General features: G+C 39.2%; 1 protein-coding gene across 1 annotated transcript in view; it reads right to left on the reverse strand.

Annotated features, from left to right (window-relative positions):
- Window positions 1-23,720, reverse strand: part of dysf (neuronal PAS domain protein dysfusion) — a 123,594-nt gene that overhangs the window by 70,297 nt on the left and 29,577 nt on the right. Inside the window, exon 2 of the mRNA XM_089254957.1 lies at window positions 2,205-2,386. Coding sequence (XP_089111083.1) covers window positions 2,205-2,386 — 182 coding nt within the window. The remainder of the gene's footprint in view (window positions 1-2,204; window positions 2,387-23,720) is intronic.

Genomic DNA, 23,720 nt, shown 5'->3' on the forward strand with positions numbered 1-23,720 from the left:
TTCACGAAAAAAAAAGAAAAAATAGAAATTAACCATGGCAAAATGTGACAAGAATATGTTAATATTTATCAACATATTCATTATAACACAGTTTATACATTAGCAAGGTTTATTGACATTATTCTCTATGAGACAGCCAATTATTGACGTGATAGCCGAGGTATCGTTACAACCAAGTTTGCCTGTTGTTCTAAAACTCTTCGGTTTGTTTTCTACAATTCAAGGTAGGAATACTCTCATATAAGTATCACGCAGCCAACAAACGCTATGTTGGACGAACAGACAAACCACAAGTGGTCGATGACCCGGTGAGGTGGTCATTGAAAAGTTGAGTGACAGGCAACTGCCTCGGAAGGTAGAATTATCTCGGCGCTGAGAGGAACATGGGGGCCCCCATCGACAAGTACCTATCGATCGTGTGGTTTCGTGATAACAAATTTGTATTAAAGAGCGGTGGCTGGAGACTTTGTACTTCAACTCTCGGTGAATACCTTGGAACACAAAAACGACTATTACTCGAGGTTATGTATGACTGCAAAGTACATACCTGCGATTCCATAACACATGTGAAAATGTTACGTTGCATGGGGAACCCCGAGAAGAAGAAGAAAAAAAAGTAAGAAACCTCAAGGGGGAGGGCCACCTACATGATGTTCCCCCCGCCGTGGAAGGAAAAGAAACTGATTGTTTTACTGTGCCTAGTGTAGTTGGTGGCGGTGGCGATGGCAGGTAATGAAGGTGGGCCGTAATTGTTGGTGGCTCTTTTCTCTTTTCCGAATAGTGATTTAAGATTTTGGGAGAAAATTTCTCACGCTCCCCATCAGCCCATTCGTGACTTCATCTCGGAGAAGAAAAAGGTTTTCGCAGATTCTCTTTACCAGTCGATCACAACACACCAGAGATGTTGCTCTCTGTATCGAAAATGATGATGTTCCTCGATCCCACCATCCTCTCTTTTCAGCCACCCTGTAAGATGTATGTACCTACATGCCCCGGGGTCGGTTGTTGATGCTGCGAAGTATCCGATTTAGGGAAGAACCTTACACAGATTTCGTGACCCCTCGTACAAGGCAGGTGAGAGCCATAAGTCTCGTGCATAAGATGATCTTGTTTTCTTTTATTTCTTCTGAACACACCATTTCCTGAATTGCGACGATTCCGCGCTCAAGAGCAAAATAAAAAAAAAAAATCAAACTATCTGCTCTGAGATAGAACACGACCAAAGAGGGAGAAAAAAAAAGGGGGGATCTTTTTTTTTTTTCTTTTGCTGCGCATCCATCATATCAATTGCATTCTCTTGGAGGATTGTTCGTTCGCGTCAGGGGCGGGGGATTTCGATGGACGCACTTTCACATATTCCACGTATTAAAAACTCATTAAATGTTCCTGATGGAATGCTGACGAAATACTTGTGTTCCGTGATTCGATATTCAGCATTATTACAAAAAAAAAAAGTACGCAATAAGTGTAATACAATACACGCCACTTCTTGTGACCAAATTAGGAATCTAGTCTTCTATAACAATAACCAATTGATAACTATATCCCAAAAAATGCTGGTCGTAAGTGCGATGACTGCATGCCCCGTTCGATATAACGGGACGGAAAACGTTTTCTTTTCAACGTTACAAATTCCAAAATCTTAAAAATCAGACTTTTTTTTTCAATTGTTTTTAAAAAAGGATTTTTTCCCCTTTGAGCTAATATACCTTTTTGAGTTTTTTTTACCTCACAAATGCCTTCACTACAGGAAAGAAACGGCAAAAGAAGCGTTGCACGCACATGGATCATAGCGGTTATTACGGCCCGATCAGGACATTGTGAACTGAGTACGAAAATTCTTGTCAATAAGGGAGCCTTCCGACCTCCTGTATAGTCTTCTAGATCGATAATGGTAACTTATAGAGGGAAAAAATGACTCTGCTTTACCTTAAACTTCAAAATATGCAAAAAGAAAAAAAAAGATTTCGTAGGATAAAAAAATTGACAATATCAATCGAAGTCCTGATAACTACGAACGAATTTTTCCATGTTATGATATTGGTCAATTTCGTACTTGGTAAAAGTGATAACAATACCCTAATGATAACACTGTCCATGATTTTAATAAGCGGCGTCTACTATACTTGTTGTCGGTAGTGTTTTTAACGGTAAAATAACGATATAAATATTTTAAGCCTTTATTTACGGTAAAATAAACTTACCGTGCTGAAAGTAGTTCGCCTTCCGTACGTAGACACATACCAACGCCATGAGCTGCAACTGTGACAGCCTCTGGCGAGTGGACGATGGAAGCGGCAGCAAATCTCTCAAATTAGCAATTTCAGCGTTGATCAAGTCGCGTCGAAGCTTCGACGCTCCTTTCGTCGACTTGGTCGTGTCGAAACTGTTATTAACGAGAAAGAGAGAAAAAAACATTAAACGATGATAATAACGCACATTATGTTGTAGTCATGATACCACTCACGATTTAAATACTTCACTTGGTACATTATGTGGCGAAGGATCCTGAGGGCCCGAAATTGTTAAGATCAGAAAAAACGGGGGGGGGGGAATGAAATAGAACTATCATCATACGGCGGGAGCTAAGAAAAACCGTCTGTTCGACACCGCTTCCTCGTTGCCACTCAATTATTAGGCTCTACAGGTTAAAAATATTCTTGATAACGCTGGTTTTATTTGGGTTCAACGAAATCCAAGTCTTGTGAAAGCTTATCTTCCGCTGATTATCGAGAGTATAAAATATCAGAGCATCCAAACTGATTTCTGCCGTATTGTAAATAGTAAAAACTTTTCTCGCTATAAAGATATAAAAACAACTTTCCTGATGTGTGTAAGAGATTACTTTTTCCTCCCTTTCCATATCTCAGTTAAAAGAGTTTTTGCCCAACTTAGATTTAATCAGATCAGTTTTTCGTTAATGATGAAAAAATTTCTATAGATCCCTTAACCATTGTACATATTGCAACCTTTCGGTTTTTGAGGATTGGAATCATGTATTTTTTCATTGCCCTTTTTAGTCTAATCCCAGATCTAAATATTTAAATCTCCCCCCATTAATATTAATATAGTTCAATTACTTTCGACACCCGATAATGTATACATCTATTTATCCTGGCGTGTATTCGCCTACGCTCGCTCTGTCTGTGGACTGAATTCCATATATTTCTATTGTTATCATTGTGGTGAAGCGATTGGATATCAAAAGCAAAAGAAGAAACTCGCGCGTCTTCGTTCATCGAATTCTCGAGTACGTTAAAAATTGTCATTTTCGCAGGGTAACGTCCTGTTGAATCCGAAAGAGGTCGGTCGTCATCCATCTGAAAGAAAATTAAGGACTCGAAGTGTTTCGCGTGGTGCCACCCTTTTCGGGCTTTTCCGTAAAAGACGTGGCGAAGGGCAGCACCATCACCACACCTAGATTAGCAACTTTTTTTTTTCGGCTCATTCTTCCCTCCCACCTACTAGGATCCCGCAGACATTTCAACGGTTAAGCTACTGTGCGAGCGAGCTGAGTTGTGCGTGCAGCACATATAGCATGATGCCATACGAGTATATTATATCAAAAATCCGAAGAAGAAGAAGAAAGTAGTCAAGCAGCAGACGCCTACAGAAGAGAAAAGAAAATGAGAGCTGAAAGTGAAGATTGTCATCTGCACCATATGGTCAGGCTGGCCGTCCATTAGAGAGCCTTTTATACTCAAATAAAAGAGTCGCTTCCGATATTAAGGAAAGACATTAAGAGGGCGGAGAGCGAAAGAGGCCACCGCAATCACATCGTATGCACCGTGCAGATCCGTCTTCGAAGGTGTGTCCTCCACTATAATAATAATACATAAGTCTTTTTTTACCTTTTTTCATTCATACGGGGAAGAAAGTGGAACTGTTCATCTCTACGAGGAACTTTCCTTCATTGTCATTAATTGCTTTGATGCTGGCGATTCTTTTTCTATGTCCACGCTTTTATACGGGGCAAAAACTCGAGTCCGTTTCACCTCAAATAACTCGTACACCGTTGGCTATAGAATTACGCATTCAATTAGATAAAGTATTCAAATAACTCGCCCATCTTTTTTATGAAGAGTCATATGTACCGAGATACAAAATTTAATGTGCGTTTTAGACGATCCCTCTTTTCCTATAACTTCTAATTAGAAATTTGTTGCCCTGTCACTCCTGAGCCCGATAAAAATAATTAAATGTTTTTAAATGCATTATTCGCTTGGATATTTTAGTTCGAAAATCGCTGAAAATGAAGGACAGAATTGCATAAACCAGGGGTTTTGAACCTGTGGCCCGGGGGCCAAAAGAGGTCCTCCGAGCTTTTTGGTTGGCCGCCGACCTTTTTCAGAAAATAACTACTTTGTGCATTAAAAAAAAGAACGAATTACAAAAAAAATTAATAAAATTCGTTAAAGATAGAGAGCTCTTGCAACTGGAATCTGTACTACTGTATTTAGAACTGTGAAATACTTTCCAGATTCAATAGTGCTTATGTAAATGTGTAAATGCTGCGCATTTCATATATTAAAATGGCCGTCGTAACCCGGGTCATGAATGAATAAACGCCAGGGTCTCTGCCACCGGACTTATCCCGTTGCCGAGATCTCTTCCAGCCCAGCTTCGTGGCAGAGTCTGGAACAAAGTGAGTGTGTAGTTAGTGTTGTGTATGATATTTCAGTGCTGCCATCTATACTTCAAATTGTGAGTGAAGTGTAATGATTGAATATTTGTGACGTTGTAGGCCTGTTGCTCTCTGTGGCGAGACTTTTTAACGGGGAGATCGGCTCGCATTCGCGCCTTGAAGTTTGGAACCACAGAAAACCAACTTCAGCCGACCACCACTGTGGGGTTCGAACCCGGATCCTCGCATCGCGAGTCCGTCATTATAACCACTCGACCACCACAGCGGCCGTAACCCGGGTCAAGGGACCTGAGCCGAAACAGATTTTCAGGCTTATGATTTCATGTAGGCTGCGTATTTCGAGGGGCTGAATTCGTGCATTTCTGAAAATTCTGTAACTATGCGTACCATGCGGAATTTTCAGAAATGCTAAAAAAAACCATCTTAATGAAAAAAACAATTTTAGAATTATTGAAAAAAATAATAATTTCATAATTGAGATGAAAATCTATTATTAATGAAAAAATAGTTATAGAATTACTGAAAGAGAGAAATAATTATATATATATATATATACACATATATATATAGAACTAGTGATAGAAATAATTTCAGAATTGTTAAGAGTAATTTTTAGAACTGTTATAAGTGAAACTTCCAAAATTTGTTAAAGATAATAATTCATGAAAGATATCATATAAAATAGATAATTCATGAAAAATATTAAGAATTTTTGAAAAAATAATAATAATTTCATAATAAGTGGAAATTTAAATTTGATAAAAAAAATTAAGTATCAAGCAAATTTCAGATGCAATAAAATAAATAACTGATTAAAAATAATCAACTAATTAAAGTAAGTTATTTGAAAACGATTAAAAATTCGAATTTAATGAAAGAAATATATTCAGAGTAAATAAAAGTGTTGAATAATTTAGGGTACTCTGTTTAATAACTGGTGGACCGCGGGCTCAATAGAAAGTTTTATTTAGCCCACAATGTTTCAAAGGTTGAAGGGCCCCCCCCCCCGTCCCCACCCCGGCATAAATTGCTCATTCTCAGCTTCACATGCTGTTCGTTCCCTCATTTTGAACGATTTTTAAATTCAAATGTATCAGCAAATATTGCACTTGAAAGCACGAATTTTTTTTTCCTTTGGGCTTAGAAGAGAGAGGGGCAACAACTTTCTAATTGGAAGTTAGCTGCGGGGGACCGTATAAAGAATTAAATTTTGTATCTCGCTCAATGACGTATCCGAAATGGGCAGGTTATTCAAATAATTTTTCTAGTTGAAAGTTCTATGGCCAACGGCTTACGAGTTATTCGACGTGAAACGGACTGAAGTTTTCATCTTGTGTGTCGAAATATTTACTTTTCATATGGGAAAGAAAAAAAAAGCTTTAAACAGAATCTTACTTATTATTTTTTAAGAATAATTAAAAAATTCTTTATACCAAAAACTCCTTAAAAATTGAAATATTTTAAAAATTTTAACCAAAATATGGCAGTTTCAGTAAAAAAAAACGCGGTTTTATCTGTTGTACTTGAGAGAAAAACGTTCTTCACGCATGAGTAATTTGGTATATAACTATAATTGTTAAAAAGTACTATGGTGCGTCCCGATTTTCGAGTAGGCTTATCCCAAGTTGCGAGCAAAATGTGTTCGCAAAAAATGTTTCGACTTGCGAATAAATATTCGACTTACGAGTTTTTCATTTTGCATAGTACGTACTGCACTGCACCATGTTGACCGTTTTGCACGCGAGATTCGGTTTAGTGTATAGGGCTACGGCTTGAATAATGAAATGAAACAAAGGTATGTCTTTCGTTTAAAATTCCAAATTTTGTTTTGAGATACGAATTTTTCATGATAGGAATTGAGCCCGAGGTACCCCTGCAGGGCACATTCGAGAAAATTGCAGCAACGTTTGTAATATTAATAGGTTTTTATTAATCGGCCACACAAAACCAAAGCGACTGCGATTCCAAAATATTGACGTGAAGAAGCAAAATTACTTCAAATTTTTGTATTTCAAGAAATACATTTATAATGAAACTCCATTGATACTGTCATCAAATTATGTGAATACTTCTCCACGTTGGGGTGCAAATTGTTTCACGCTATATCATATCAAGAAATGCATAATGAAGACAGAGCAGGGTCTCCAGCAAAATCTGCTTGATCTGCAAGCTCCCTGACAAAAATGAGGAATTTCCCTGACTTTTTTGCCAAAACTATGGAAGATAGAAACAATACTATGTTCAAAATCTTATCCTTTTTCTTGACTTTTATCAAATTTTCACATATTTTCCCGAATTTTGCCAAACATTTTACATTTTCCCTGACTTACCAGTTTGCATGGAACCCTGTAGAGGTTAACGGCGTCTACGGATAGTTCTTGTTTAAAAAATACAGCATGCAAGATACCCTACTCAAGTGCAGGTCTATACTTCAGATTTGGTCACCAGACTGTAACTCGGGGTGAAAGATGAATTCACGTTTAACCCCTTTACAGACTGAGCACAAATAGTGTTAGTAAGAATTGGGACCACGAAAATAAGTCGCACTAAGCGGGAAAACGTTCTAAGTGGGAACGTCATAAGCGGGATCGAGTGTACATGCTAACGTCGAGCATGCAGTTTAAAAAAAAATTCATGCCTGGAAACAAAATTTTTACATGCCCCGCGCATGTCGGACAATAGATTTGTCCAAACCTTGCACTCCATAGGTTGCATTCTCATAGAGAATCTCTATCCCCGCCATTGAAAAGACAGTCGAAACAAATAATATACAACATCAACAATTCGAAGGTATTCGTGACGTCCATTGTAAAACAAGTTAAAAACAGTTTTAAAACAGTTTAAAACAAGTGACTTATTTTATTCCCGTATCCACAGTGAATCTAAATCAAATAGTTCTCCGATAGATTCGAACCCCGTTGACGGCACAGTGGTGGTCGGCTGGTTTTCTGCGGTTTTCCAGCTTCGAGGCATGAATGCGAGCCGGTCTCCCATTTGAAAAAGTCTCTCCGCAGAGAACAGGCCGACCTACAACACGATACTGACAAAACATGAAAGCCCAATCATTTCTATCTTTACTTCAGAAAATGGAAGACAGATGACAGCAAAAACACAAAACAAGCGCAACTCAACAATATAAATACGTTAGGGCCCCACATACACTCAGAACACACATTCCTCCATGTGCCAATTCGTTAGAAATTCTCTAGAGAAGTGTGTACGAGGTGCATGTATGGTTTTGTAGCGTAAGTTCTCCGATAGAAATGAAGCCGCTTCGGGAACAGGAATCGAACTTCTATTGAAACTACAGGTGAAGGAAACCGCAAACTTTAAAAGCTGAGAAGAATATAGGTGGCCAAATATATAAGTGATGGCGATTCTTCTAACGAGGGTGACTGGGGATCAAGATTAAATTCCGAGTGGTTTGTCAATCACAACGAGGAAATAGACAAATTAATAGAGACGCGAGTTCGACGGACGCGGCGATCAGATGCCATAAACGTGTGTATTCGACACGACGTAGAGTCTGTCAATCCGATAGCGAATGGCAAAATAATAAGGACACGAACATCAACCACAAACTGATGATCGTAATCTGTTCATAAATTGTCCCCGCACGTTGATGGCGGATGTTGGAACATTCGTTTGTGCACGCGCGATCGCTAATCCGTTACGTCAATCATTGTCGAAACTTTCACACTAATTATTGAATAGTGGCAGTTCACGCTACACATCGATCCTTCCGAAATCACCATCAATTGTTCCTCGATTTTAACTGATTTTTTACGAAAAGCGGTAGAGTAAAACCTCTTTCACGAGTGGAAGATACTTCTTTAACAAAGAGAAGAAATTTTCAAGCTCCGAAAAAATTCCACTTTATGCTATTTTACTTCTATCCACGGGTCACTTCTTCGAAGGGCCAGTTTTCTAACTAACAAAAGAGTTACCCCCCTCTTGAAAAAAACTTATCTTTAATTGCGTACTTTCAACTGAGGTCAGACTAGGGAAGGTGCAAAGAGTGCGGCTGCAACTTGCCGCTTGTTGAACGGGATAAAAATTACATTGATTATGCATTAGATTTTAATTTTGCTTAACAAAACAATAACTTAAAAAAAAAACTCAGATTATAGATACATTATCAGTTTATAGATACATGTATGGTCTATCAAAAAAGTGTCCATCACTCCGGGTTTGTTTTTTTTTAACCGAAAAAAGTTCAAATTTTTGTTGATAATTTTTGTTGATTGACGCTGCACGAAATTCTGACGGGAGTTATTGGGCCTGCACCTTTCTTCAATCCGTTATGTGCCTGAAGCGTTCGTAAAGCTTCAGTCGGTGATTCGTGGCCGAGGTAAAACTTCACCAATAGTGCTTATTCACCAACGTCAACATCACAATCAAAACTTTATGTAAGCGCCAGAACAAGCGAATTGAAAACGCCATTCATCCTACACCTCGCATTTTATAGGACTCAAATTTGCATATTTCCAGCGATTTGCTTTCGTGCCGCGCCGTCTATCGACAAAATTTGAACTAAATTTTTTTTCCTGTTTCAAAAACAAATCCCTTCTTTCGTGCGAATAACTTTTTCGCAAATCACATTCGAATATACCAATTCTTTCACCTTTTATGAATCTTTCAAACTGTTTACAAATATTCGGAACACCCCGTATTTTCAGAAACCCCCAAAATATACCCAATGCGATAAACGAAAATCCAAACGACTTTTTTCGTTCTTTTTTATATCCAACGTCAACGGACAAACATTAAAAAACAAATACAGCAACGGTTGATCAGAGCGAAGAGAACAAAAACATTGTATAATTGAACCTTTTTTTCTTTCTCTGACAAAGACAGAAGAAGTTAGCAAAGAGATGAACTTTGAAGAAATGTTCTTTTCTCTTTGACCGTCTCGATTTATAAAGATGTTTTTCCGTCGCTGAAGTGAACGAACACCTCACGCTGGGCGTCAAACGCGGAGATATTAACCAAAGAGAATTTTGACAGAAGAGGGGGAAGAAGTTGACTCGTCTCTCATATTGTTATGTATGTCCGCCATACCACGGCCGTTTCAATCTTGGGATTTTTCTTTTACCGACCAGACACACACAGTATATGACATGGGGGAGGGGATTAACCCCTGACAGACACTGATATATAAATGGATAAGACAGTTCCAGAAATAGATATGTACCACACTGAAAAGCCATCTTGGATATTATGCGTCGAGGGAGAGGGGAAGGGGGGGTCAACAGCCACGTGTGGTCTTCGGAAATTTCACGAATGAAGATTGTGATATCTATATGAGTATGTATCTCTATTTTCGAGTCATTTATTGGACTTGGGTTGGAATTCATATATTTCATATACAGGAGGGTGATTCAAATTATTGTTTTTCCATCGGACTATCTCTGCCACCGTTAAATTTAGACATACATCCAATTACAAAAAGTTTTCAAACAGCATGCGGTTTCTTAGAATGAAAAATTTTTGACGGGTCATATTCATAAAAAATATATAAAAATAATCTTTCGTACTTCCCTTGTGCATAAAACTTCCAATCGACAAAATCTACAACGGACTTTGAAAAGTCGTTTGCAAAAAAAAAATGATATTTTTAAATGCAATTTTCATCAAGATAATAAGGACAAAAAATTATAAAGTTTTGGAAACGTATCACTGTGTGTGTGTTGTAGTTTGCATTGGCTTGAATCTTATCCAATATGTGCTATAACTTTGTTGGGTGATGACTTTTTTTAGCTCTATTTTGATAGGAATGTGGTAAAGGAAGTTAGAGATTATGAAAACTCAATAAAGCTAATACAGCAATAACTAGGAGGTTCGAGGAAGCCAAAATTCTTGATACCTGAGGCCAGCGGCTATCAACCTTTTTTGACTCGCGGAGCCCTCTTGTGGTATATAATGTCTATGGAGGAGCCCCGTAAGCCCATTCTTCATTCATTCCTCAAAAAAGTTACTGATTTATTTTATTATTAAAAAATACTCGTAATTATTTTTTTTCAAATTTACTGTTTTATTTTTATTTTCCTCGAGTGGCCGTGGGGATCCGCGGAGCACCGGTTGAGAACCACTGCCTTAGGCTCATACAGTCGAACACCGACTTTATTCGTCATTTATTTACTAATGCAATATTGTAGGCGAGACCTATACAAGAGAATACGTTTAGTGGATATTACATTATAAATGAAATCAACCATCGTGGGGAAATCGACTACAAAGTGGGAACGGGGTGGGGACCTTGTTCCAATCAACTATGGCACGGGTTGAGAAACTGTCCTTAAAAACAGTCAGTAGAAGCAAAAATTGGGTTTAATTTTCAAGAATGGCTGCAGCAGTTCGAGCATTAGGGTGATTTATATAAATTACTAGAAGTATTGATGGAAAAATGTGTGACCATGAAGAATTTTAAAGAGCATAATTAAACGGGAGGTAAGTGTGTATGAGTAGAAAGGGGCTGAAGTTCGGCAGCAATCTCTCGTGGATGAAACGGATAAATTTATTTTGGATAGATTCTAACTTATCAATATTATATGTCTATTTCGTAGGATTTTGGAGCTACAACGAGTTTGGCGTTATATCGAATCACGGTTTAACACGTGTAATTCCTAAAAATTTAAGATTTGTTCACTTAAAATATTTTTCGCTAAACGGGGTTGGCATGACATCGGGAGGGCGCTTCTTTTGGGGTTGGACTGTACTTTTTGGCAACTCCGTGTTGTCACATAGCGTTGAGATTAAGTGGAATGCGATGAAATTTTATGTTTGTGATAATATTTTTTATGGCTGTCCATATAATTTTGAGCACTCTATTGTCTCTGACTTCTTTGCCCAAATATTGGAGGGACCTGTCTCGGCTGTGGACGCTCTGCCTGTCCTTCTCTCTCTCTCTCGCGAGTCCATATCCCAAGTAAGATAATCTCTTCCAAAAGAGATAAGCTCCTTAGAATGTGAAATAACAAAAAACTACATGCATGGCGTCAATATAGGAATTGTCCTCGCCAGATATCCAGAGACTATTACAGGACTGTCGCTGCGACGTACTCAAGGTACGTTCTGGAAAAAAAGAATAAACACCTCTCTAACCTTTGCAGCAAGCACGATCGTTATTCCTTCCATAGAGACGTTCGCCGTAAACTCCGAGTGTCCCACGATATTCCAACATTGCTTCTGAATAATTCACAAATTACAGATAATTACGAGAAAGCCAACATCTTTGCAGATATATTCTCTCACTTATATGGCCCTGGCGGTCATGGTTTTGATCAACGCAGTCCTTGCTTTACGATTGACCATCCATTCTTTACAGACATGTTTAGCATTCAGTCAATAAAGTCCGTTATAGCTTCTCTTTCTACAAGTACATCTCCGGTACCAGATCGGATACCCGGATTCTATTATTACAAACGACTTTCAGATCCGATATAGCTCCTCTTCTCAGCTCTATTTTCTCATTTTTTTACGACGACGGCACCTTTCCTGGCTCTTGGAATTCCTCCTCTGTGCGATTTACAAGATAAAAGGTTCTAGAGCCGACTCGAATAACTATCGTCCTATTTCTATAACCAATATTACCTGTAAAATTTTCGAAAAGTGCATTGTCAACCGGTTGCTGCCTTTTGCTGCTGAGGTGGGTTCTATCGCCTCGACACAATTTGGCTTTATACCAGGACGCTCACTGCCGATTAAGCAAATACTCTGCCATGATATCTGGACCAGCGATATCGAGTCTGGCCACGAGATTGACGTTATTTATATAGATTTCCAAAAGGCTTTTGATAGGGTGAACAGGCTGCTTCTTCTAAGAAAGTTAGCTGGATTAGGGATTCCTGACAAGGTGGTCAGGACATTCCAGGGTCTACTGTCAGATAGGGTTCACCGTGTGCGAGTTGCGAGCATTACCTCCAGTGAAAGGCAGGTTCCCAGTGGAGTGGTTCAAGGTTCAGTGCTGGGTCCAGCTCTGTTTACCCAGTTCACATACGATATTACCCAGGCGGTTTCACCAATACCCACATTACAATATGCAGATGATGTAAAGCTGTTTGCCACAGTTGAAAATACAATGACTTACAAAATGCCTGCCATCAGATTCTTCAGTGGAGCTCTCGAAACAATCTACCTATCTCTACTTCAAAATGTGGATCACTGCATCTGAGCAGACAAGCTGACCGTGACCACTTTTGGATAGGCAATGAACCTTTACAGCAATTTGATATCTCCTCAGATCTGGACATTAATGAACGGTTCTCTGGATTTTGCCGATCATTATCGGGAAATGGTTTGAAGGGCTAATAGAACTGCATACTTGCTACGTACGGCCTACCCCGTAAATGTGATTCATTCACCCTAGTATATGCTTTCTGTGTGTATGTCCGGCCTACCCTTGAGTTTTGCTCACAGGTCTGGAATCCATATAAGATCAAAGACATAATGCTCTTAGAAAAGCCCAAAGATCTTTTACAAAACGATTGCCAGGCCTGGGTGGACTGTAATAATCCGAGAGGCTTGGAGTTCTTGGTCTACATTCCCTAGAATGGCGCAGAATTGTTTCCGACTTGAAAATGTGTAACAAAATGGTCCATAACATGGTATATGTAGTGTTCTGTATGCGCGTCTCCCAGTTAAAACCATGTCGTAACAATACGGTATAATTCTCAAGAGCCAAAGAAGAAGGAAGCACTACCTATACCCATCATCAAAAGAAGAGCACCCTTACGGCAAGTTTGACATACGAATGCATGAAAAAAATCGGGATAATTTCAGTTCTTGAATGCAATTAGTACAAAGTGTCCAATTCCAATGTATATCAAGTGCTCGTGAGCACGAAGTCGGACACGAGCGTCGTGCACTCTGGATGCTTCAGGGAGCACCGTGATGCCCGCGAGCAACGTGTTGAACCAAACCGTAAGCGGAAAATTCCCGACAACAATTCACCGAAAGGAAAATTTACCGCTAATCAATTCAACGGCATAATTCACCGCTAGGGAAATTCACCTACAAATTCATCGACAAAGTGACATAGGGAGTGAGTGTATGAGCAGGTGAGTGAGTAAGTACAAGTGTGCTATTGATTAAGTTAGGCAGGAAGTTAGTGAGTGAGCAGCAAATGCGTGGGTCAGGGAGTCATTAATTCAGTCGGTCAATCAGTTATTCAGTGTGAGTCACCCACTCACTTGGTCACTCATATGGTCACTGACTTTCTCAATCGCTCGCTCGCTCACTCACTCACTCACTCACTCACTCACTCATCCAGCTGTTCACTCATAAGGTTACTAACGTACTCTGTCACTCACCCCAATCACTTGTTGATCGCTTACTCAATTGCTCATTCATCAAGTCATTCATACGATTACTAATTTGGTCATTCACTCATGCGGTTACTCACTCACCTACAGATGTGTATTTACAGGGGGTTAGTGAGCTGTAGCCCAAGGCGGCACTTTCTGAGGGGCGGCCAATTTGAGAAATGAGTGGAAAAGAAAATTATTCGAATAGGGAATGCGTGATAAAAAGTTTTATAGCCCACAAGCAGTAAAACCATAAGTAGAGAATAATCAAACGAGTGAACTACGGGTTTGCAAACATACGAGTGAGCAAAAGAACATGCAAGCTGTGAGTGATCAAAAGAGTGACCAATAGAGCAAAGAACCTCTCAGTAAGCGACCAAATGAGTGACCTAGACAGTTTGAGCGTGGGAGTGACCTATATAGAGATCAAGGGACTAGAAAAGAATGACCTAAACAGCGTGTAAGAATTTGAATGACCGACAGAGTGACGAGAGAGCGAGTCAATAGGTCAGTAAGTGACCAAAAAAAGTATACTCGAGAGTTTCTGAGTGGGGAGTGACCTAAAGATCAAGGGACCAGGTCAGTGGGTGACCAAGGAAGTATGCAAGCATGTGAGGGACTAATCTAGAGTGGTCTAGAGTGGACTGGAGAGGGAGGTCAGTGAGCGACTAAAAAAGTGACCCAGGGAGTCTAAGAGCATGGACGTTGACCTAGAGAGCGAGGAGCCAAGTCAGTGAGCGACCAAAAGAGCAGCCTAGAACGTGTGAAAGCATGTAAGTAACGGAAAAGTGTGTGGGCATGTGAGTGACCATAAGAGTCACCTAGAGACAGAGGTGTATTTACAAGGGCGGGGCCAAGAGTGTTATGGTGCAAGGCAGCACATTTTAGTCAATAATATTAGATTTGAATAAGAGAAGGGCGTCAAAATTTGTATAGCAAACAGGCGGCGAAACCATAAATATGCTTCTACTCCCCCCTCACTTGGTCACTCATTCGGTCTCTCACTCGCTCATATATTCATTAACTTGCTCAATCACTCGGTCACTCACTCACTCACTCACTGGTGACAACCTGTTGTCGGTAAATTTTACCAGCGACGATTTTTCCGTAAATCTAAGAGAACTATCGATTCATTATTTTGATTTCACGAACCTAATTCTTTTCTGACGATTTATCAAACAATTGGGGTTGTACGAGAGAATACAAATACAAATACAAGGCCACAACAGGCAAAATGCCCAACGAGTTGGCTGAGAAGATAAGAATCGAGGAAATAACCTATGTCTTTTTTATCGTTCGGAACCCGTGGAAAACCCTTCCGTTATAAATTCGAAATGCCATGAATCCGAGCAAGAGAGAAAAATACGAAGTGCCTATTAAAATTCTTTCTAGCAAGAAAATAAATAAATGAAACATTGCGGTTTTTTTAAAAGGAAGTATCATAAGCTGCACCCGCTGTGCAACGTTGACGCGCAGCGGGACATCGAAACGAGAAGAGAAAAGCGCGCAACATGCTGTTGATTCTGCCAATCACAACGACAGACAGACAGACCGTCCGGCCTCAACCTACTTTGCCTATCGTCGTGCCAGTACATCACTCTCGCTCACTCTCTTGAATAATAAGAAATATAGTACAAACGGGGAGCGTGAAATCGTTTTCGCGTTCCTTCTGCCGCGTACTCTCTCTCTCTCTCTCTCTCTCTCTAGAAACCTCAAAATACTGTTTTCATCATTAACCCGACGTGTCGTGTCAACGGGAATCCGACAGTGCGGTCAGAATTAGCTCTCACGATATAACTCGTACGTCAATTATTCCCTCATTCACTATTGGTAAATAGAGTTCTTTCATTCATATGCAGTGCACGCCGCTTGATGTGATCGCATCGGGACCCGCGGTTTCTGTGATAACAATAACCGATTGATAACTACATCCGAAAAATCTCGTTAGTAAGTAGTATAATGACCATATGTCTCGTTTGGTCGAATGGTCCTATGAAAACGGACAACTCCGTTTTTGTTTGTGACGTAACCGATTTCAAAATGTCGAGTCTTTTTCCGTGTTTTTTTTTTTTCTAAGAACTGATTTTTTTTCATTCAGGAATTATGAGGAGTTGAACCGTCTGATGTGTATTACGGATTACGATATACTTTTTATAATGTACGGTACGTTCCGTGGGAACTTCCCGAGGTACCGTGTGAATATGGCCAGTTGAAAGAAACTCACCAAGAGAAAAAAGTTATTTCCCGTTGAAAATGCAGATATACAAATACAATACAATACAAATACAACGCCACAACAGGCAAATTGCCCAACGAGGTGGCTGACTTAAGAACATCATGGATCCCCGAGCCCCTACCTACTACTGCTACACCACACATGCACCCCCCCCCGCGGAACCCCCCAACTAATCGGTACATGCGGGAATGTGCGTGTACGTGTAGTGCAACCTGACGTAAAATTTGTTTCTGTGTAATGCTTGTTATGTGTAGTGCTGTCATCTGCCCCCAGTTTTACTAACTATGATTGAAGTGTTATAATACGCAAAATAATGCCAATGATTCAAAATATTCAAAAAGAAAAAAAAACTTGCGACAAAAAAATTCATAACAGAACTGAGGTCAGATGAATTTTTCCCATGGTATGATATTGGTCCGTTCCGTAATTCGCAAAAGTGATAACTAGGGCTAGGATTTCTGTGGCTTTTTGTTTGTTGTTTTGTTGTTGATTTTTTTTTTCTTCTAAAAGAAGCATATTTTAATGATTTTAAGGCATTATTTTGCATACATCTGCATTTTCAATGGGAAGTAATTTTTTCTCTTGTCATCCCATCTTCTACTAAAAGACTTGTACAAGGTCTAGGTAAAAAAGAATAGTGTTCAGAACGTCTGTACATTCGTCTTAATGACTATACCAATTCCTTCTCCTCCATCTTAAAGCAAGAGACAGAGTTTTTACGAAGTACACCTGTTACACGCTAGTTCTGTCCTTGTCTTTCAAGTTCCTTCACTGTCTTCTTCCCCATAAGAATAATATGGCAATAAAGTGATTTATAATTTTTGTTGATTACATTGACGTGCTTCCATCTGTTTTCGAATCCGGAAGCAAAAATTCAGTAGGTTGTTTTGCGTGTATGTATTACCACATCTCACCACAGAAAAACAAGACGATAAATTAATGCATTCGATCTTCGTTAAGAAGTCGAAAAAACACAGGAAATATTTCGTACTAAACGAATTTCATATTAAACCAACAAAACAGTAAGTATCCAATGGGAAAAATATTTAATTCGTATTGAGTGAAAATTAAATTGGGCAAGTTTCTCTTAAGAAGGTTTCAATATACTACTCCCGTTTTAGCATTAAGTTTGTAGGTAAATTTGTATTTTAAAGTCGTCGTCGTCCCCTTGCGATATGCTTTTAGGCAGTAAACGTTCCGTTTGGTACAACGAAACCAATTTTCGAAAACAAAATAATTTTTATAAAACAGCTGTGTTGCTGATTCTATGAGAGACCTATGCATTTGGTAGTTGGTATATTGAAGAATTTCAGTTCAAGCTACAACTGACGATTTAAAACAGTTTTAACTGCATTAATATTCTTCATTGGTATATAATTTTACTAGAATTTCCTTTACCAGAAATGGGAGAGAAAATTTTTTAGATCATTTTTCTTGTTATATACAGGATATTTTCTCTCATTTTTTTCGGGCATGACTGCATTTTTATGAAGCATTTTCAAACAGTTTTTAGGTCATAAAAACCTTAGCCCCAGTGACAATAATACTCGAATTATAACATTACCCGCGATTGTAATGAGCGATGTCGACTGTATTGCATACATGCTGCTGGAGGAAATATTAATAATGACTAACGTTGGACCCATCCACACTTCACGTGCTCGAACACTTTGTCATCGGGGAAACTCGTTTGGATTTGGCTTGAATTTATTTGGTCCACGTTCACATTACTACATCCTACTTAACCATACATTCACCTTGTACACATTCTTCCGCGGAATTTGTAACGAATCAGTACACACCGGAATGTGCACTCTGAGTGTATGAATGTGCCCCTAACGCATTTATGTTGTCAGAGTTGTGTTTGTTTCATGCTCCAGCTGGTGCTACCATCTGTCCTCCATATTTTCAAGTAAAGAGGATTAATGCTTGGATTTTCATGTTATGAAAGTATCATGTTGAAGGTCTGCCTTTAATCTGCGAAGAGACTTTTCAAATGGGAGGCCGGCTCGAATTCGCGCCTTGGAGTTGGATACGAGCAGGTCTTCCATTTGAAAAGGTTTCTCCGTACAAGGAAGGTAGAACTTCACGTCCACACTACTTGAATTGCCCATCAGGCTTTGATGATCCGAAAGTGAAGCAACAAACATCGAAAATGCAAGCAGTCAGAAATGCTTTTGAGCCGTCCACATAAGATTCAGCAGAATGTTCAGAATTTGGAGAGAAATCGGCAATGACAGAATCTATGATGGAGTTATAATACTTTTTTCTTTTTCTTTTGGCAGGAAACCATTTCGCTTTTTGCCTTATGTTGAGAAAACCAACAGAAAACAAACGTCTGTCTACCCAATCACTGTAATGTAGCAGGCCTATCAATGTGGCCGGTGGAGACACGTAACTAAAGATGTACCTAATAATACATTCAAGTTGAACACGAAAACTTTTAGAGCAATAGCTCAACTGGCTGATTTTTGCATGCATGACGCTAGGGTCCCCGTGAAGGGCTAGGTGTGCCACCATGGTTTGCTAAGTAAGTATGCGCATGTGACCAGAGTGCGCTTGGATGAGTCTATAGTGTCGAAGCCTCTTCAACACGAATTAGTTATGTATCGGATAAGATAAGAAATGTAGCCCAAGGATTAGGATCAGCAGCTCTCAATTATATGAAGAGCTTAACAATATAAGAACAATTAAAATTTTAAATTTTTTTACAAAATTATGTTTGAGGTCCCAAGAAGCATTGCATTTAAATCGATGAATCTGCCGTTGAAGAAAACTACCGACGATATTCTCCCTTCCCCTCACTTTTTTTTTATAAGGACGAATGGCTTTAAACCATACATTCTCAACCCATGGCCCGCAGGCCAAATGTGTCCTTCGGAGTCATTTGATGCGGCTCGCGACCTCAAACTTTGGCTGCTCACGGTGCAGTTCCACATCATTTAAATTACCTGCAACACGGTTCCAGAGCACTTAAGCGGCCCGCTGCAACCAGATCACTTAAGTGATCTGTGGCACATTTACAAATCTCTCAAGTGACTCGCGACACATTTTCAAGCCAATGAAGTGGCTCTCACTCTCTTAAAGGTTGAGCATCCTTGCTTCAAACGGATATTTTGTTCTAAGAACGACAAATTAAAAGAAGAAGGTACGTGCCGAGTTCCCGTGCTGAGTATGTTTGCGAAGGAAGACTGGGCACGTTGCGTGTACGGGAATTCGAAGAAAGATAGAGAGAGCCGTTTTTTAGAATTCGAAAATGATTGTGCTCGAAAAGAAGAAGAAGAGGTATATTATCACCACCTGCAAAGATTTGCCTCATTAAGAGCATCCGCAGCGTCAGCCAAAGAAAATACAGCTGCTTAAATACAAAAAAAAGCTATGTCTGGATATTCGGGAAAAAACTAGAGGAGAAAGGTCATCATAGTCATCTTCTCATTGAGATGGTGTGTGTGCTTTTACGGGAATCAGGCACATGCAAGAAAAAAAAGAAAAGAAATTATTTTTCGCGCATCTTCTTAAGCTATTCGTGAGACACAGAGAGCAGCTGCTATAGAGAGAGAGAGAGAGAGAGGAGAGAGAGCACCGGTAAAGCACACGCTCGACCTTCCGCTATCATCAGCACCTGGCCAATTCACCTGAACAACAAAAATAATAAGAAGATGGCGTATATAAGCTCTAAAAGAAAAGATCATTAAAAAATTTCTCATCCGGGCAACGAAAAAAGCAAAAGAAAGATTATTATTAAGGGGGGAAACGGCCGATGACAAGGCAAACGTAGGGAAATTCATATTGTACTACGGGGTACGCCACTCACTCACTGATAAATCGAGGGATACGTCTTCCATCGCCGACGCGTAGAACGATATTTGGACAGAAATTTTCACTTTTAATGGGTTTTCTGGAATATGTTGGAAAAGATAGGTCGACGATTTTCAGCCTGCACTTGAAACGCAAACGGTAACTTAACTGATCGAAACACACTTTTCTAAAAGTGAATTAAAACGAGCTGTCGAGACCATGGTCGCCCTTACCAGATGCAGAGCCTGGGGCGAAAATAATAGTGGGGTCTCTAGAGGCGTCTTAATAAGGAAGGAGACTTTTAACCCCGATTTCCATACATCTGTGGGGGGAGGGGGATCGAAATCCAAAAGCTTATACACAATAACAGAATATACTAAAAAATGTCAATATAAAAAAGAAAATGTAGACACAATTAAACGTAAATCAACTCAAAAATAGAAGAAAATTCGAATCGATGAGAATTCAGAACTGAAAAAAATTTAATTAATGAAAGAAGTAATTTCTAGACTAATGAAAAGCAGGACGTAATGAAAGAAATTATCTAAAAACCAAAGTGTAAGCTTAGAATTGATTAATTGAAAATAAAGAAAATACAGTGAAACCCCTGTTTTGCGGATATTCGTGGTACAAAAAATCGCAAAATCGCAAAAATCGCCGCATCTCTCAAAGGGGGTTTCCTGTTAAAAGTGTAAAATTCAGTATTAACAATAACTGAATTCTTTTTTTCTTTTTTTTTTTTGCAAATGAACGAAAGAAATTCTGACAATATAGGTTGCGTTTTTAGTCATAAAAGTATATTGTTATCGCACAGATATAAAATTAAAATTACAAAAGAAATATTATACAGAGTTTACATCTTTTGGAAAATTGATCAATTGATGTTTGGTGGGTTTTACGGAGTATTATAACTCTTTTTCAAGCATTGACCGTATGCGGTCCGCGGGCCAGTTGTTGGCCATTCCTGGTATATATCATTGGCTGAATATCCCTCGGTAATGTTTAGCAATTTTTACTCCATTCTCTTTGCACACCTCAATATCAGAACCGCACAATGCTTCGAAGTTGATGAGTCTGAGTTCTGCAGTTTCTCGAGCTCTTTCTTGTAGAATCGGGTCAGAAACAGGTAAATTTTTAGCTTCTTGCTGAAGCAAACCAATAGTACATTTATGCGTCTGTGACATGTTCTTCTGTATTCGGAAATTTATTTTTCCTAGCTTTCTTTCTGCTTTTCAGTTATTCTTCTTGCCAATGTTCCTTTTGCTTCAAAACGGAACATATCCGTGTCCGTCCGACATTGCAAGAACACGAACTCCCCATTTTACGTTTTCACTGTATTCGGTGGTATCAATTTTTTCTCTTCGGAATCTCTTCTCTTATCGACGGAGAGCGAGGATTACTAGAGATAGTCATATCATACAGCATGAAATCATGTGAAATACACGACCACATCCAGCAAACTCACAGACATCAGAGTTGCCAAACATTAATAAAAACTTCAAGCAAAAATTTCATTGAACAGTAGACAAAAAGTGGTCGAAATAGTAGAACTCGCTCTGCCACCCAATGCAGAATTGAACCAAAATTATAGCTATTGGTGCCCATACAGAGGTTTTAGTCAAATGGAACGAATGACAACAATGATGTCCATGACTGTATCTGAGGGTGATCGTTAAACAGGGGTTAGAAATACATTATTTAAATAGGCTTTTTGCCGGGATATTTATACTTGGCCTAAAACAATGGTGACCGCATCTGAGGGGTGACCGTTAAGAGGAGTTTTACTGTAATTGAAAGAGAGAAATAATTCCAGAATGAAATTCTGAGGGTACAGCAATCAAATTTCAGGATTGCGAACACCTCTGGAATAAAAGAAAAAATATTATAACTCTCTCCTGCAGGCTGACTAAAAAACCCTATCTATTGACGACCGAAGGATTGGACTGATCAATCGGTAGAAGAGAAACATATTGCAGAGGGTGTTTAAATACAACTGGCAACGACATTGGTTTGAATTTCGAAAACAGAAATAGAACCAACAGATAAATAAAAAAATCTGACATGCTTATTACATCACACTATCTTCACTATCACACTTCAGTTTATGCTGCGAAGTCGTATATGATAATAAACTGTGACTTATATATAAATTCTGTATAATTATATCCAGCTCTTCCTCTGAAGAGAAACCATTGCATGACTTTCCAAGACCCGAATCATAGAATGAACGAAATGAAATACTGTACTTCAAACCAGTGTTTCCCAAAGTGGCCAATATCTCTCCCTAGGGGCGATGAAACGGTTCAGGGGGCGGTAGAAGCTTTAGGTTCAGTACAGGTAACCGTCGCTTTACGCGGTCTTGTTTTCACTATAACGCGATTTTTAAAAGTTGATTTTAAGAATTCCAACCTGCGAAATTCGGCTTGGAGTAACTTTAATCATGGAAATGGGGCTTGCAAATTGAAGATATATAGCATAGTTAAATCTTTTGAAACGAAATACGTTGGATACGATGATGAAAGCTGAAACAAATATGAGAGCACAGTGCTGTTTTGACGCATGGACCCGGGGCCTCAGAAAAACTAGAAGCAGTAAAATTTTTCGAGAATTTTCCAAGTAGGGCCTCAGAAAAATCATTTGGCCTGGGGGCCCATGTAGGGCAGCAACTAGACACTTTGTCAACCGTAGCAAGCACGCATTTTGGCGCCCTCGTTCAATATAGAAGGAACAGTTATAAAGGACTAGTCCAGCGCCCGGGGCACCAGATCCACCTGCGATCAACTAATTGCGGCCCTGAACCCATGATGCTCTAAAGACGGCCCTGTAGAAAAAATTAATTTTTTCAATCTTTACTGTTATCAGTTCGAACGCGCCAATCAAAGAATTATTTTGTGCCGAATGAAACTTCACCGTTCAGTTCCTTGAATTTCCCTCTCCGCAAATTCCTCATTAACTTCTTTTTCAGATTTTCCTCTCACAAACCCGACACTCTATGCATACGTCGAACTCCCAAGTTGTACCCGTGTAGGGCCCATGAGTCATGGGCAGCCCGAGAAAAAATCTCTACCACTGTCAGACCTATTTTGGCACGCCATGATCATGTGTTGTTGTTTTTTTTGTCTTTTTTTGTTTTTTTTCGCGCCATTTTATTCCAGTATCTTTAAAACCTTTACCAAGGGCTGTCTTGAAAGGGCGTCATTCGAACCACGAACAAAAATATGCTTTGTCCCCCCCCCCCCTTAAGATACAACTCACCAGATCTCTCAACAGATGAACAACTATACAAGGTGCCAGATAAAACAGTTCAAAAATTTATAAAAATTGAAAGAATTAGTATATTTGAATGCCGTTGGCAAAAAAGTTATTCCCACAAAGAGTGATTTTTTGGTGCAGAAAAATATTAGGTTAATTTTTTTGTCGATAGAGGGCGCTACACAAAGGCAAATCCGGATTGACTGGATCCGAATCTTTCTTCAATCTCTTCTGTGTCCAAAACGTTTGCAAATCTTCAGCCGGCGATTCGTGACTGAGGTAAGTTAACCACTCACCCATAGTGTTTTACCCACCAATACCAACATCACAATTAAAACCTCATGGAAGCGCTAGTAACAGGAAAATTTAGAAATGAGCACAACCTGCATTTTATAGGACTCTGATTTGCATATTTCCAATGATTTGCTTTCATGCAACGCCCTCCATCGACAAAAATTTTCAAAACTTTGTTTCACCAAAAACA

This window comes from Pholcus phalangioides, unplaced genomic scaffold, assembly GCF_987345545.1.
Source record: "Pholcus phalangioides strain wild (caught in Gottingen) unplaced genomic scaffold, Ppha-v1.0 ptg000042l_1, whole genome shotgun sequence".
NCBI classification, from domain to species: Eukaryota; Metazoa; Arthropoda; class Arachnida; order Araneae; family Pholcidae; genus Pholcus; species Pholcus phalangioides.